Source organism: Aythya marila, assembly GCF_965140915.1.
Source record: "Aythya marila genome assembly, chromosome: 5".
NCBI classification, from domain to species: Eukaryota; Metazoa; Chordata; class Aves; order Anseriformes; family Anatidae; genus Aythya; species Aythya marila.
In genome coordinates this window covers 33333739-33351230 of record NC_139046.1, presented here as the reverse complement: position 1 = coordinate 33351230, position 17492 = coordinate 33333739, and the positions used below count along the sequence as shown (strand labels likewise).

General features: G+C 45.1%; 1 protein-coding gene across 1 annotated transcript in view; it reads right to left on the bottom strand.

Annotated features, from left to right (window-relative positions):
* Window positions 1-17492, bottom strand: part of TYRO3 (TYRO3 protein tyrosine kinase) — a 39714-nt gene that overhangs the window by 11933 nt on the left and 10289 nt on the right. The window contains exons 5-12 of the mRNA XM_082761268.1: window positions 14739-14825; window positions 10527-10642; window positions 7875-8052; window positions 7251-7393; window positions 5838-5982; window positions 1756-1885; window positions 1512-1612; window positions 533-628 (exon numbers count right to left, since the gene is read on the bottom strand). Coding sequence (XP_082617394.1) covers window positions 533-628; window positions 1512-1612; window positions 1756-1885; window positions 5838-5982; window positions 7251-7393; window positions 7875-8052; window positions 10527-10642; window positions 14739-14825 — 996 coding nt within the window. The remainder of the gene's footprint in view (window positions 1-532; window positions 629-1511; window positions 1613-1755; window positions 1886-5837; window positions 5983-7250; window positions 7394-7874; window positions 8053-10526; window positions 10643-14738; window positions 14826-17492) is intronic.

Sequence of the window (17492 nt, the reverse complement as noted above, 5' to 3'; positions counted from 1 at the left end):
AAATTCAGAACCTGTTCCAAATGTGCCTCCAAATTCCCAAACCAAAATCTGGAGCCAAACCACCTGACATGCTGAGAACATATGAAATTGAATCAATGTATTTGTGAGGCATTGTGGTGCCTGTGGTACATCATCTGTCTCTGTATTGTCTTAGTATATTTGAATGTATGCTGGTATGGAAGGAATTTTGTATCATCCCTTTGTAAGGAGAAAGGAGAGAAGCTTAAGTGAACATTCCTTTGTTTAAACCTCTGAAAGAAATTCACACCCCAGTGAATCAACAGCACTTTGGAAAGCTGAACATTTTGTGACTCTGTAGAGCCGTATTATAGGTATGGCTTAGCTAATATTCCCTCAGTCACTCAAAACTTTTGAAATCTTTTACCCCAGTGGAACAAAGTGTCATTTAAATTGCCAGCTACATACAGAAGAACAGAAAACCAGTTGCTTGTAATTGCTTCTCCATGCTCAGCAGTAAAGGCAACACACGTGGACTTTTAATGTAAATTCTTATTCAGGTTTTGGTTCTTACCCTTGCCTAACATCCTTCCCAGGGTGAACTGCTGTTCCTGGATTAGGACATCTTTGAGTTTTGTCTTCAGCTCATCACTGATCCCCACACTCTCCACTAAAAGAAAACAAAAGAAGGGTCAAATCATGGGTACTTAAATGTTCTGTCACAACATCAAGAATCACCTGTTCTAATCTCATCTCCAATCTGATTGGAACTATTGTAAATAGCTGAGAGTACAGAATGCAATCAGAAGTGACACTGGATGGACACCAGCTCATCCAACTTCATTTAAATTGATGGAGCTGCACCTATTTTCAATAGTCTGACTGGCACACAGACTATTTTAAGAACAGTACCAGTCTCACAATACCTGGCTGAATGGGTAACAAGGTCCAACACTATGTTCACTAGACTAATGAAAAGATCTCTAAATCTTTGGGAGCAAAGTCAAAGACAGCTGGAGCATCATCCTAACCCAGCTGTTCAGAGCTGATACAGAGAGCTGTGCCCAGGCTGAATCAGAAGGCAGAAATGGATCATCTGAACTCTGGCCATTCCTGGGACTCAATCTGCTGTTTGAGAAGTTACCAGTTCCTGGCCTCCCAGGACTGATCAGTTGGTTCATGCTTATAGAAAACTGAGCTAAAGCATACTGCTAATATTGTTAAGCCATACTCATTTCACTGTTACATTATATTACAGTTAAAAGAGTCCCTGTAGTGTAAAACTGGGGCAGAAGAGCGATACGTTTGAGTGTAAGGCATTAAGTTTCAGTCATCGTGAATTTAAGTGGCAACTAAATGATGCTATGTAACTGGTATGGTAACAGCAACTCTGGCCTTTCACTTTTGCTATCATCCACAGACTGCCTAAGCATCGTTGTATATTATTTCCCATATTCTTGATCCAAAAACATCAGGTTCAGGGAAAACACAGAGCACAGTACATGCATGAATGCAACTTCTCACATAGAATCAATTCAGGTCATGTTACTTACACGTTGCTTCAATGAGCTCTGGGCCCTCCCTGTTGAAAGACCTGGCAGCTCTGAAATGGACTGCTGGATCCCCTCGGCCAACCACACTGCCAAAGGCATGGCTAGAAGGCAGAAAAGGGTGTGATAGACAGTATGCATGATTGTACTCAAACCACAAATGTTTTTGCAAAATAATCAGTCTGAAAACCACACTGGAGGAAAAAGCAAAGATGTCTCTAAGCAGCACAAGGAGAACTTTCCTTACCCAAACCGTGTTTCCTTCCTTCTTTTCCGAAGCAGAATAAGAGCCAGGGCAACAGCTGTGACCAGCGCTGTGAGAATGCCCAATGCCACAGGAACCCAAGATGTCCCATAAGGAGGTTGTCTCTGGCCACCTAGATGATGCAGAAAACACCAGTCAGCAAACAGAAGAATGTCAATGGTAAACAGACCATATCAGGATATATAATCTTTGTTTTTAAACGGAAAAATCATCTTGCTGAGGTTGATATACACAGGGTAACATCGTGCACTGGAATGTGGCATAAACAACTACTCTAGCTGTTTGACGCAGCAAAGGCAGTGCAAACACATCCAGTTATCAGACCCCATTCTTAGCTTGAAGCACTTAAAAAGTAAGAGGCAATGCTCCAGATTATACTACTTTATACGACATCATGATCTGGGGCACTTTAAATTGGAGTCTCATGTTAAAACCCTTACTTAGTAAGAGGATTTTGCATACAAGTTTCAGTTTGTCCTGTTGGTGGCAGCCAGCAGAGGCTTGACCAGGCTACATAGTACTGCCCGAAAGCCATCCAGATAACATTTTGAAAGACAATAGCTCCTTGTGGCTATCTGGTTAAGGCCATCTACATTTCCCCTCCCACAAAGAGAAGCACCTTGTGGGACTTGGTACTGGCTGTAATCTCCCAGTGTCGTTTTTTAGTTTTAACTTCTCAATGTCTCTCTGCCAAAGAGAAGTAGAATAATAATAAAAAAAAGTTCCCTACAAGTCAAGAAAGAAGTTACCCAGCATGCAGGTTACAATTCTGGTCCAGCATTTGCTTTCAGATTATGCATATTTTGCCTACAAACTCTCCTCCACAGAAGACATGGACATGCTGCCAATCTGAGTAAGCTACCAGTGAAGGAAGATTCTGCACCAGTATGGTTATGAAGAGAAGAATATTATCTATGCTTGGCAAACAGCAGATAAATTAATCCAATTCCCTGAGAGATTTCTTCTCCAAATACAATTGCTGAAGATTAAATGCCAATTTGAATAGGTTTATTAAAATCTCGGATAGCCGTCATATCTTCTAATTGTTTAAGAACAAATAAGTACAGGTAACAGATCCCTAAGCACTTTTCATCTTGCTCCCTTGCACATCTTCAACAGTTGACTGTGCTTTACCAGAAGCCAACGAAGAGTCATCTAAAATGGTGTAAATAATCCTATTATGTTATACGCCATGAGAGTGTAAGTAAATCTGTCCTTAAAAGAGATGGTAGGGTAATGGGCTGAGATTGGGATGAATCTCTGCACAGATGTATGTGAAAAGGCGTGAGACATTCTTACAGGCAGAGCCCTGGCAAGCAAAGGGCTTCTGCAGCTCGTTTGCTAGTTTCATTGTCAAGCCTTATCACCCAAGTTTTCAAGGAAACACTGTTAGCCTAATAAACATGCAGGGCTTAAGGAAACAGAGCTCTAGAGAATTCTCCTCTTACAAAACATTATCAGAGCTTTAGCACCCATTCATCAGCATCTTATCTTTTTCAGAGACTCTCATGTTCTCTTCCCACCCAGAAGGTTTTATGGACTCTGAGTTTTATGATGCCCCTTTTTTGCTGCTCCTTTTGACCTGGCCTTCAAAGCTGCTAATGAGGAGGGAGAGGGATCAGAAACAGAACTGCAACTAAAATACAATGGAAGGCAACTCCAACCCTCTCCACAATTCCCAAGCCAATCACTCAGACTGTTTCTGCCACACAATCAGGGGAGGAACAGGTAACAACACTGAGGTAAAAGGTCCTCTCTGACAGCTAACAATAAGGTTTCCTTGCACCCACAGTGAGACAAGTCTCTCTCTGACTGTTTGTCTACTCTGCCTGGTCTGGCCTGGTAGAGAGCAGGACTTAGGTCACTTTAAGGGGGGTTTCTCCAGAAGGAAGACAGCTGAAAACAAAACACAAAGCGACTCCTTGTTTCTGAACTGCCAGGAGTCAGGAGCCTATCCCACAGTTTACAGCAAACATGTCAGAAAGAGATGAGAGTTGAAATTCACTGTTTCTCCTGCTCTGCCCCACAGATCTTGGCTTCCCACTCTTGCCACTGAGCTAAGGAGGATGGCTGCAGCCCAAGAGAAGATCAAGCTGCTTCTCCTCCCCCGGCTCTGCCGCTCTCAAAGCTCCTGCTCTCCCCTCTTCCGAGCAGCATATGCCTTACAACTGCACAAGGCAGACAGAAGATGCTAGTGCCAGATGAGCTTAAATGAGTGTTTAGGAGCCCTTTGATGATAAGAACGCTTTTTATTTCTGTAGTAGGTCTTTTATTGCAAAGGTGTACAAAAAAAACAATCCAGGAGACCTCTCCTGCTTATCATCATGAAGATTACAGAGAGAAAAAATGCTATTAGACCACCCTATTCCTTGCCGCAATGAAACAGGTTTCTACAGAGGATGCTTCTGAACATATTAAAACAACCTTTGTTAATAGTGCACAAGATCTCTGCATAGGCAGGGTGGAGCTCCTACTAGCTCGCTGTGATGACAAATACGCCTTAAAGTTTATACAAGCTTAGTCATCCCTACTGCCGCACTGGGAGCTGGTCAGAAACCACCCCTGGCATTTCTCACAGAAAGCAACCAGTGCCAGGCTTGCTATTTTAGGAAAGGAAGCAACTTATATTTTCTACCAGGCCTGAAACAAAACTGCAGTCTTTCTGCAGCTCTGCCGTTTAAACGGCCTGTCAGCTTTTCCACAGTGAACCTTTATTTCCAGGCTGTTATGCTTGTGAACAAATTATGTGTTTTCAGACAGCACTTGGCCAAAACATGCACCACTCCTGACGCTACTTTTTTTTTTTTTTTTTTTTTTTTTGAAGTGGTTTGGTAAATAAAAACAAGCAAACATTTTGTGCTTTCAGGATTATCCCATTCCAGCCTCATATAAAATGCAAATCCTGTACATTCCCTGGGGTTTCTTGCCGGTGCCGGCTACTTTCTGGAGGGATTTTCTAGTCCTTTCAGGTACTTTTCTCTGTATTTGGCTGCCACAGAAGACAACAGCAGAAGAAACATGATGGAGCAGATGCCTAACCTCTAGTAGAGCCAGCCCTGGACCTCTGCACCTATTCATTCTGCTTTGAATAATTCAATAATCCAATTCCACAGTGAGTGTGTTCACACACACCCTTGAGTACTGCCTTCATCATGAGAACCAGGCTGCCAAGGGGCCTTTGAATAACCTGCACATTAAAGCCAGCATCAAGTGGGGCTGCAGTTCTCCTCCCCTAGCTACTCTGCCCCGCTCCCTCAGCTCTTGCCTGCCTAGGAGCCCCACTCCAGTTCCCCCTGCCATTCCTCTGCCCAGAGGGATCCATGTCCATATGATTGCCCAAAAGATACATGGGTTGGGAAGAAAGCAGCAGCACGTGGGTTGGCACCAGAGATTACAGACCGATGTCTTGGCCCGCAACAGGAGCTGGAAACAGAACACAACGTGTCTCCCCTGCACACTGTCCTGCCCTTCTCCATAGCCTGACTCCTATTTCTCACTCACTGCGAAATGCAAGTGACAAGCAAATCAGCAGTGATGAGCCAACCTGCCCTTTACCACTAGGAACGCACTCTGCACTTGCATCTTGCATGCTCTTTGCTCCCAACACACCCTTTGCACAGGGCCCAGGCCATCCAGCGTGGCTGCTGTACCATTACCTCCCTCTTTTATCAGTAGCTCAGTCTTTCCATGGTAAGCACCACGCGGGTTTAACATAAACACATTCAGTAAAGTCGCCACAAAAAAGCTATGCAGCCATAGTTTAATTCAGGCTCAACTTAAACAAGTCTGGAATGGCCTCAAATTAAACCAAAGAGATTTGCACTTTCGCTATTGTGACTCCCCGTGCCCTGCCTTTAAAGGAGACAGAGCAGCAGCCAGAAGCCGTTTTGCCAATACCTGCTCCTTAAATGTTATTTGATTCCATTCTGCTTGATAAAATGTGCTGTGGCACAACGTCATGTGGCTCAGCCAGCCATTAGCACCAAAAGAACAGGTGTCAGAGAGGTCACAGCAGTCCCAGTCACTTCTCTCCTCCCACGCAAAGGGGTGCAGAGGACACTCACCCATGACCTCCTGGGCTTCGAGCAGGAAGAAGTCACTCCATGGCCCGCAGCCGGCAGAGTTCAGCACGCACACCCTGATGATCAGGTCTTTGAGAGGGTTCCACGTTGTGAGGTTCGCTTTTGTGTCCTGCACAATCATCTCCCCCTTGAGAGTAAACAGTAACGAGCTGTAAGCTGCCTGAAAAGGGAGCTAAAACATCTAAAATGTCACCTTCAAAACAAATCACTGCTGTGCAGCACCAACGCACAGGGGTTGGGAGCTGTGATTCCTCTGTTCCAGTCTCAGTTTTGCCCCTAACTTAGGGTATCATCTTGGGTTTCTCTTCTCAAAAAATGCTAACAGCTTCTCAGGGTGTAAGAAAGACAGCAGGTTTAATGATTCTGTTCTTTGAGATCTTTCTATGAAAGTTGCCATAGAAATGTTATTTTCTCCTGTTAAAAGACAAAATTCTTTCATCTGTTTTAGACACAAAGATGCACTATCACGCTGCAAAGCATCTGACAATTTTGATTCAGAGGAGTCTTGTCTGGTTTGCCTTCTTAACCAAATCCCAAATTGCAACTAAATTTTATGGCCAGTTTTCACTTTGGAAGACAAGGCCAACATATTTGCAGCAATTTTGGGGATCTTCTTACAGATCATTTGCAGTAAAGACACAAAGACTTGGCTGCCACTGCTTACACAATGTAAATTAAATGGGGATTCACAATATTACTACTTAGAAAGTCAGTGACACTGACCTAGCATGAAATGGATCATAAAAAAGGAAATAAGTCTTTTTTCCCTCTAGCTCTCTGTTATTACAGGCTTACTCATCATTAATGATGCTGGTGAAATGCATATTAAGAAACAAGAAACCGTAAGAAATGCTGTGAACTTCAAAGGCAGATACCTGGGAAAGGTCAACGCTGAGAATCAAATGAAAGGCCTTCTACCCTGACAGGGTCCTTTCAACTCTCTACACCTTGTAAATGAAACTGCAACCTTCTTTTTGTAATTTACAGTACAACTCATCCACTTGTTACGTACACCTTTGCTGCTAGGATTTGAAAAACCAAGTCCAGTCACAGGAGAGAGATCCTGCACTGTCTGAGCTGCTTTTGGGACAGAACTAGGAAGGGGCAGAGATGAACCAAATCCTCTCACAGTTCTTGTTCTACAAGGAGCAGTGGGGAAGTGATCTGTGTACATAGAAGCATTCAAGCAAAGGAACTTTGCACTAACAGGTCCCAAATATTAAGGTGTTACTATCAATTGCTACAAATCAGAATAGTTCTGTTTATAGAAAAGCAGTGACAGCATCCCTTATCCTAGTCTGGATAAGGGATGAGGCACCCTACTGTTCAGAAAATGCAATCTGACCATTCTCCAACTCTGTGCCCAACAGCTCAGCTCCCCTCTGGATCTGTTACCTGAGTAATGTTATCCTGAATCCACTCCAGCCTGTATCCCAGGACATTTTCTTTTAGCACATCTGGAGCCACACCTTCCCACTCCAAAACCAAGCCAGGATCTCTTTGGATAACATGGATATTTTGTGGGGTGCTGCTTGGAGCTGAAGGCAGAGGAGAGAATACAGTCACTGTGCAGGAAATTCAGGCAATATCCACACTGAAAAAATCTCTGACAAGACAGCTTCACCCTCTTTCCTGAGATCAGTCAGAAGAGAGCACGTGAGGAGTGAAACCATTTCTGTAAGCCACCAAGCAGTATGGTGGCTTCAAGTGGAGGAGATAAGGTTAGTCACTGTCTCTTGTTTTTCTCTGAAACCCCAAGGACCTTGGGGAGCCAGTGGGACACATGCCCAGCATGCAGGTGCCCTGTGGCTGAATCAACTTGTTTCTCACATATCACAGCTGTTAAACACATTTGACTATGTATTACTATTTTATGTTAAGAGGCCCTTAGAGCAGAAAAGAAATCTGATGGCATAACCTCCCTTGCGTTTTGGAATTAGCAAGGACTTTGGTCAAGTTTATCCTCTTCTCCTTTTCAGTTTGAGAACTATCTTCAGAACGTGGCTGCTATTTGCTTACCAAGCTCCAGGGTCTGGAAGTAAACCCTGTCTGTGAAAGGAGAGCTGCCCATCTCATTGCTGCACTGCACGCGAACGCTGTAGTTGGTGGAGTGCTTCAGACCTTGCACACCATAGGCAAAGGGAGGCACGGGGGCAACTTCAGTGGAAACCTCCTGGCCATCTGGTGACTCAGCTACCTGTGCCAAGCATGAAACAGAGCAGTCTGTTACCATAAGCATATGAAAAACAGTTCCATAGGGATACAGATATGGTATCAGCAACATTCAAAATACTGGAAAGGGAGCTGTCAAATAAGAATCATGAGCCATGCCTTTATTTGGTTAAGTAACATCACTCCTAGCTGTAGCAACAGTGTTTTTCCACCAGCAATTCCACATTTTAATTCATTTCCTATGTTAAATAATAATCAACCACAGAATTTTATTTCCTTTAGAGAAAACTAAAAGCGCTTGTTGCTTTGGGTGCCAGCAGCTTGCTTCTGAGCTGTCTAAGTTTGGGCAATGAAAACTGTTAATCAACTTCCCCGTTGCCTTGTGTCACTTCTTCCTTGAGTCCTTTTTCAGAAATTTGTAGATTTTCAGTCTTGTCATTGATTAGAGACATGGCAGACACTGCTGGCTTGGTTCAACTGAACTGTTTCAAATCAAAGAATGAGTTTTATCACTCCTGAAGCCCCTCTCTTCCCCACTCCCCCAGGTTCAGAACTTCTAAGCAACATGGGTGTTAATTTAAATCTGGTATCAGTATGCTTTTAATGCACAGACAGGTTCTATGCTCCCACTTGCTTTTGTACTGACAATAGCAGAAATCTCTGCACAGCTCCTGGGCTCAGCCAGTCTTCTCAAGTGCATACAAAACAGCAAGCTAGGAGTAAAAGCAAGATACACTGATGAAAGCAAAACACTCATGGGGACTTTTCATTCTCTAAGATTATAGCAGTTTTTCCTCCCTGCCCTTCCACTTATTCCTAAACACACTTTTGGCCCACTGCTTTATTTGGTTGATAAAAAGAATGGTTCTCACGTTTCCTTAATAGAAAAGCATATTGTTGTCATTATCAGTGTCCTCCAAAGCACGGGAAAAACAATCAGACCTTTGTGCAAAACCCTGACGTGCTGATGAAGTGTTTCTGTTCTCTAGTCGGAAGAGCAGGGGGTCTTGCATCTGCCCCCTTTATTCCCTGGAGCACGGCTTGTGTTAACAGTGTGCAAGTACGTCAGTTTCCTGCCCCATCCCTCCAGAAGCAATCTGCCTGTCTGAACAGGGTGCTCTCAGGGCACCCGCTGCAATGTCAGAGTGCCAGAAAACCAGGGCCAAGTCTTGTCTGCCCGCCCCCTCCCCTCCCCACAAGGTTCCCAGCAGAAGGACAATCGCTCCCTCACTGGGAGCCAGGAGCGTGTGCATTTTCACATGGAAATGTGGGTCAGCGGCTCTCACAAAATCAGAACCATGGGAGAGGGAGGGAAGATGAACTGTGGCATTTCTGCCCCCGAAGACCCTTAGAGGGATAGCAGCTCTCTGTCAGCAGAGAACGACCGCCAAGTTAACCTGCTCCCAGATCCAGATGCAGCGACTTTGTCCTCAGAAGAACAGGAAAAGTCTGCAAGGCTTAGCGGAGGGTGGGAGACTGCTGAGTGGACAGAAACCAAGCTGCTCTGATTCAGCCTCTTTTCCTTATGTCCTTGTCCCCTCACACCCCTGCCAAAAGCGCGAGGAGGAACTCAAAACCCGGGGTGATTAGCACTGCTGAAGCTGATGAGCATGCAAACCAGAGGGAATAGGCTGTTCCAATTGGAGCTAGCTCAGCATTGTAAAAGAGAGGAAGAAAGCCATTTTCAGCTGTGAACAAGAACAGAAGCAGCAACAAAAACCAGAGACAGGGGCCAGCTATATTCAAGCATTCTTTCTGCCAGGGAGTTAAATCAGAAGGATGGTTTCTTTTACTTAACATCAGAGCACGAAATCTCTGGTTTCCTCTCCACCTCCCCAAATGAAAGAGGACTGACTGTAAGGAAATTAGCCAGACTGCTTCCAGCATACCTTGCGTTTGCAAACCCTTCCTCCTCTACATAGTTGGCAACACCCCACAGAAATTCCTTTCCAGCTCATATTACTGCTGCAGTTAGGTGGGGAAAGCAAAGGGGCCCACCCTTTATATTGACAGATAAACCATGGGGAACGTGCCTAGCTGTGTTTGCACACTTGCTCAAGAAACCACCACTTCTCTCGCCCACTCGGTTACTGTTTGATCGGATTTTACATTTACGTGCATAACTAACTTTGCCCAAAGTTAGGCTCGTACCATTGTTTCCATGAAGCTAACAGGTGTGGTCCCATTTTAAAAAGGTCTTGAGCACTCAGCACCAGCTGGAGCTCACTGATAACAGCACCCTTCACCCTTGATTTCCTTGGCAGAAGTGGTCTTTGACACCAGGCTAATCAAGAATAAGAGGTAGTGCTTAATAGTACTCTAAAACATGCCTAGCTTTGTCTAAAAAAAGCCCAGCCTGTCACCTGCCTCCCCCATCTGCCTCTTTTCCTGTACCATCCCATGCCCTGCAAGCTCCTCGGGGAGGTGGCTCCGAGGAGTCCCACTCTTCACGCAGGGCAGGGGACAAAACTCAGAGGGGACGGTGCAGAGAGGCCGTACCTGAAGAGTGCAAGAGTGGAGAGGAGCGCGGCCATCAAACCCCGGCACCCAGACCACGCTGGCGTTGCTGCTGGTGACTTGGCTCACAGTCACATTGAGAGGCGGGAGAGGCATGGCTGTGAAGGAAACAAAGGCACTTTTCAGCATACACAGAACTGAGCAGGTATTCACATGGAAATGCGCAGAGGCTTGAGGCTAGAAATTATGCAATGAAATTGCTGGCAGAAACGGTACAATATCACATCTTTAGAGCATCGCTGAGTGTTGTGAATTAATCTATTATCTTAGCGTTGAACAGGCTATTCTCATCCATTCTTTAATAGTCCAGCACCCTTGCTCAATGCACAGAAGCAGCGGTTGACCTCTTTGATGGCAGCACCAGTGGGTGATGCTCACACCTGCACTATGTGGCCCTCTCCCCTGCCCCCTCCATTGCAAAGCATGACCCAGCCCTGATTACACAACTGCCTGTGGACTTGCATTGTGAACCACATCAGGCCTTGAAAATCCCTCCCCCAGCTCTCAGTCCGGCCCCAAACCAGCTCTTCCAGCAGCAGCAGAAGGGTGTGTTGCTGCATGACCCCAATACCCCACAGTCGGGGTTGCAGCAACCTGCTCGGTGCCGTGACAGTGCTGCCTCCAGGTGCCTGCCACTGAGCCTCCTGCTGCGCCCAGGGACAGGGCCTGGATGGAAAACCATGCTCCTCCAGCCTCGGAGTTAATACACTCAACGGCACTCTGTTTGACAGAGAGGCACTTCGAGGCAAAGGGAGCGCCTATCATGTGGCTGGCACCACACTACCAATTAATGGCTGAGCCAGGAACAAAATCAGGGTTCTCAGACAGGCATTTAATCAGATGTTTGTGCTCCCTACCATCACACAGCAGCACCAGAGCACGGCTCTTCTGCTCGCTCTGGCCAGACACCTCCATCAGTGCAGGGGCCTCTAGGATTTCCTTGCGTCAACAAAAGCTCATCAGCTCCCTTTTATAATGCTCAATACTTCCATTTGCCTTCTCTTTTTCTCCCAGTGTAATTTCACGCAGTTACTTCATATTCTTCCTGATATATTCCTCATCATCTCTTTTTCACTCCTGAGTCTGTTTTAATTTAAGCATCTCACTCCTGAAAAACTACCAGTTTCATAGACACCAACCTCTCCTCCGACCTTTTGAGCCTCTCTTAAAATCACAGCTGCTGTACTGAGAAATTCTTTTCTATTGCTCCTCAACAAATTGTACCTTCAGGAGCCCTCTTTCAAAAACCCAAGGGGACTCAGGACAAGGTTCTACATAAAGATCAAATTTTCCACCTCTCCTGGGTTATATTCAGTGAAAAGAAGAAGTGGAAAAGTAATTGCAAACCAGGACTCCTCCAGCTGCAGCTCCTACTCTGCCAGAGAGCTCCTACATCTCTCACCATGCTGAGAACAGCCTCAGCATCTCCTCCACATGGGGCCACCTCACAGGAGAAATGCTTAGACCCAAGCCCATTCCCAGGCTCTCCAAAGAGCCTTGAGGAGAGGATGGGGCAGTTGATGCCACAGATTAACCCTATAAAGCCTTTGCAGACCAGTAACTAGTTACTAGGATCCAAGGGCAGGGGGCTGCCACCCAGGCAAGAACAGTGCACACATGGGTGTGCATGCACACGTGGGGTGGCAGAGCATGGGGCTGGGACACAAGATGGGCAATGAATTCTTTGCGAGTTACCTTAGATTCTTCCATGTCTTGGTTTCTCTCCCTTTTGATCTTGGACATTCAGGTTCATAAGCTCTTTGAGGAGAAAAGAAGGCTGTTTTTTGCTTGCTTGGATATCACCCAAACATTGCCCTGAAGTCTTTATTTAGCTAACGTTCCCATAACTTTTGGGTTCAGCGATGTTATTTTCAACACTGGATTGTTTACCCAAAGGAGGCATGGGCTGTAACACCAGCAAGAATAATCAGCTGCTAAGATATCCAAGCAGTGATGGAAACAGGCACGGAAGAGACCAGCACCTTCCCCTATTTCTGCAATAGGCAGGAGGGATGGATGCACTTCCCCATCACATGCTGGAAAAAAAAACAGAGTGGCTGTGGTTTCTGCTGTGCTGTGAAACACAGGATGTGACCCACAAAGTCTCAGCTGCACACACGAAGGAGAGGAGAGCAAAGCCAGTCTGAAAACAGCAGCTTAAGTGTTAAGATAACGTGAGTTAACTTCCTCTGTGTTTGCAGAGTGCCTGGAACAATGGGGCTTTGTACACCGCTGGGGACTGTGGGCTACAATAACAGTAATTTTCTGCTTGGAGTACACCCAGCACATTGTGGGCACTACAGAGAATAGATAATGAACAACAACAGCAGCAAAGAAGAAGAAATGCTAACAGTTTGTAAATGCCCTAGCAAAAACATTTGCCTCTGAAAACACAGAAGAAACAAATTGTTTAATAAATTGTAGAAAGACTTTAGTCTCCTCATTAGCAGATGGATCTGTGCAAGAGAGGAAGGCCCTGACCACGCACGTACAGACAACTGCTCCCAGGAGTCATTTCATTCAATTCCACGTCTATAGGATCAAGGACTAAATGAACATTATCACCGTCTGCTCCTGTTCCTGCTGATGCTCTTACTGGGAAGCTTTGCCTGAGCTTTGACAGAGGTTGTACTGGACCTTAAAGGCTTTTTTTTTTTTTTCCTATTTAAAAGAGCCTCATCGCTTCCCTAAGCTCATAACTAATTTTTAAAACATTATCTTTGAGGTATTACAGTTCGAACCAATAGGACTACTGCTCTGGACTCGACATTTAAAAGCTGTTTTTATATCTACAGAAGATGTCACATACTGGTGAAACGTCTGCCAAATCACTTAAATTCACTTTCCTCAGCTCAAAAGCGTGTGCGCACACAGAGGCGTATGCTGGTGGTATGTCCTTCACAGACAGGTTGTGTGGATTCATTACCTGACAGATTGCCCCTGAAGCATTTGGAGGACTTTTGGCAAAATGTAATTGCTGGGAAATATGAGAACTGTGAGGCCTTTATCCTGTCATCTTATTAATGATTAAAAATGTGTTAACATCAAAAAAGAAGAAAAAAAAGCTTGTTCATGCCAAACATTATCTCAAATTATGGCTTTATGCAATTTTTAAAGCTTAATAGCTTTGCGAACTAAACTCTATCCCAGGATAAAAATATCCATACAAGATATATTCCACAATAACTAATTCCCCTGCGTAGACAAGCTTTTAAGGCAACAACTCCAAATGTTTTTAAATTAAGTTGTAAATCTTACTAGTCCAGCACACTGCATTCTTGGCATAGCAGTAACCACAACATTTGTCCTGAAGAAAAACACACCGTAGGAATGGTAGATCTACAGCTGGGTTTTAAGCTATACCTTATACTAGCTAATACAATTCTGAATTTGATATAGACATAAATGTTTGCTCTTATTCAGGCTGAGCAATAAGCTACTGCTTGGAACAAATTATTTTTGTGACACGTCTCTTTCCTGGAACTGATAATTATATCATTTAATGCGCATTAAAGCACGACTAAAAATTCAAATGCAGAAGCATCCCAACATGTAGAGGAGGGGAAGAGCTGACTGCTCCGATTACCCCCGTTTCAGTCGCCTGGATGCACAGAAGAAATGCGGCAGTAGCTTAGGGACTCCAAACAGCAGCTGCCCATGCAAGTGCTAGGGATTGTTTTGAACAAGTTTCAAGAGGGGAAAGAACAAAAAAATAAAATCCATAAAGAACAGTGTAGATGAATAGGTTTTACTAGCCACTGGTGATTGCCTTCCTTTCCTTTTTTCAGCATCTAATGTGACGCCAACAGAAGCGAGCAGAAATAATGGGCTCTTTAGCTCTAACAAGACCCATCCATCTCCAAGCAGGAAAGATTTCCTCAGCTTTGGTTTAGATGATATCCAGCTACATCTCTCACGAACAATTTGAGTGCTCCAACTCTCTACATTTCAAGGAGAAACTGCTATTTGACATCATGTTTCCATTTCTGTATCAGATGCGTTTTATTTCCAGCAGCCTGGGATACGGCCCCGCACAGCAAGCAGGAGTTGCCAGAAGAGCACAAAGCATTATTTCAGCTGCTGGCAGCTCCAGCCAGTGCTGCTTGCTGGCAGCTTCGAGACAGCCCCTTGCATTAGGGAGCCCTTCCTTCCCTCCCCACAGAGCAAACCCATCTCCCGTGCCCATTCTCTCACCTTTAATTTGAACAGTGGCTGTCCGAGATGAAGACAATCCCTTTACGTTGTGAGCTTCGCAGGAGAACACTGTGCTTTGATTAATACCTGGAGGTTGGCCGAGAAAAGGAAAGGAAACACAAACAGCTATATAATCCAGCTCCAACCATCGGCAGAATTTCAATTGCGTGACATCCAGCTCATGCTGCACAGGCAGTTGGAGGGCTGAGCTGGGTGCCAATCAAAGGCACGTGGATTTCAATGTAATTAATGTGCCAACCACATTTTTAATGGAGAGTGTGTGGCAATGTAGAAGAGCTTCCCTTGGAGCTTGAGAAAGCACTGAAAAAGAAGGATGAACCTGGCAGAACAGCAGATCACAGCACTCAGTTTGGAGATGTCCCTTTCTCGCATGCTGGCACGCTTCCTTGGAGCAAGGATGGTGGAGAATCACAGGTTTGTACAACCCATCAGCACCCTGCAGGTCAGCTTGCCACCTGAGCACCTCTGTAACCTGAAGCACAGCCACCTGCTAACTGGGCTGGGAGCCCAAGCAGACTTCCAACCAAATGCTGCAGACTTGGAGCTAATGCCCACCTGTCCCTTGCCTTTCATCCAACTTTTGGAGGCAAGAAAAGGAGATGAAAGCAAAATGCTACTGCAGCTACGCTGAGGCACTCTCCAGGGTGACTCAGTACAAGGGACAGCTATGCACCCTCAGTTTTACGAGCATCTGTCCCTCTGAAGGGCCTGAATATGGCATCATACTGATGCCCTGCTGCTTCAAGGTGTGCATTGGCATTGTTAATCAATCATGACTTGGACACATTTGCAAAGCTGCCTGGAGAGGTGTAGCCAGCATCTGTTTTCACTCTGCTGCCTTATAGGGCTCTATCTGATAAAAGTTAAGGGTTGGCCCACTATGGGCATGCAGTCTAGGAGGCAAAAGGTCTCTCAGAACTGCACAAAGCAGCTCGCACAGTGTCCACCTTTGCCTTTCAATTCATCTTCCAAGAGCCTGCAATTGACTGTACTGCAAAGAAGGTGTACTGAAGGAGAGGAGGGACTGCCATAAAAAGGAAGAGTAAAATGTTTTGGCTCCATCCACTCACCCCAGTGAACCAGAGGAAAACTCTGACAGCAGGCAGCAGAGCAGAGGAGTGCCTGACACATGAGACACTCCCAGAAGATAGAAGCAAGCACAGTCCTGTCCTGAGGAAAATGTACACCACAAACCAAGACCCCCTTGCTGTCCAGCACTATTGTCAGCACTGCTTTCCAAGCACAATAGCCCTTTTACCAAACTGACTGCTTGCTGAACAAAGGTTTGCTTTCTGGCTACTACTTTACCATTTTCTTCAGGATTTGATACTTTCTTTAGCTAGGAATGCCTGACCAACCTTATTTTTTGACACGCCTTGGCAATCTGACCATGCAGCTCATGTTCTCCTACATGTTCTCTATTGCGAGACCCACCCAAGGAATATCCCAAAGAGCACTATGGAGTTAAATTTCTAGGTTACCCAGAAATGAGTTTCCATGCTAGAAAACTATTAATTTTGTGTTCTTCCCCCTGATTAAATAAAATGAAATGCCAGCACCTGAGTGCATTAAAGCTGAGCACTCTCCTGCAAGACAGGGTTGAGCATCTCAGCTCCCTCAGCACCTGCTGAAGCCATGTACAAGAGAGGCACAGGTCCTCTTGTCACTAACAAACAGCTGCACACAACCCAGCTTAATTCTCAGAACAATATTATCCCTAACCAACAAGGCCTCCTGTCTATCTGGAGTGGAAGAGAAAAGGACAAACAAAGGTGCCAGTGAGGAAAATATATAATACCAGTCTATTTGTAAAGTCACTAGGAGCAGCTGCCCTTCTTCAGGCCCCCACATCACTGCTCTACAATGACAAAAGTTTTGTGAGGCACCGTGGGATGAGTTCAGGGGAGGAGGGGAGGAAGGGAGACTTTTTCTTGTTATCGTCTTTCCCCTCTCCATTATGCATCTTTTCAGTTTTCATTTCAACTGGCAGATTCTATCATAAGGGAGCAGTTTTCATTTCCAACTTTGAACAGCACCCAGTGGCTACGTAAGAGAGGGAGCAGATGATAAAACCATCGCAAATCACAAACCGAGTTTTGATTTACATACAAATCAGGTTTAAACGGAAGGCTTAATAGAATTGGATAGCTTGAAGAATGGCCAGAGATTTACAGAAAGAAACTCCCCCTGGGTGTAACTGTATTAACACTGAGGAAGAGGCCCCAGAGATGAATTTGAGTCGTAAAACCTAGCTAGTTCAAGTTTGACTCACAGCTGCTGAGAATAATAGCAGCAAAGAGAAGAAATATCACAAAGCTGTTGGAGAAGTAACTAGAATTGTTACCTTTACAAGGTAACAACAGCAATAGCTACAGTCAGTTCTCAGTAGGTGTATGTCATCCTTCCCTGAAAGCAGGCTGAGGAGAAGCCCAAACCCCTACCGCCTCCTGAGGTCTCCAGCTGATGGCTGGGGGGAAGGCAGTCTTACCATCACATGCTAGCACCCACTCTGGGACAAACCTCAGTCTCTGAGAATATCAACCAGCCCACTTTAGCACCAATACAAACAGTCTAAAAGCATCAAACAATTACAAGAGGTGGTCAGGTTTTAGTGATAAGAGCATCCAGCAAGCCTACAAGACCAGAGCAGGGGAAGAGAGCAGAAAGCAGTGTGGGATGTGGCTGTGCATGGGAGGAGGAGGTGGCATCTGTTACATGCAAATGCTTTTAGGT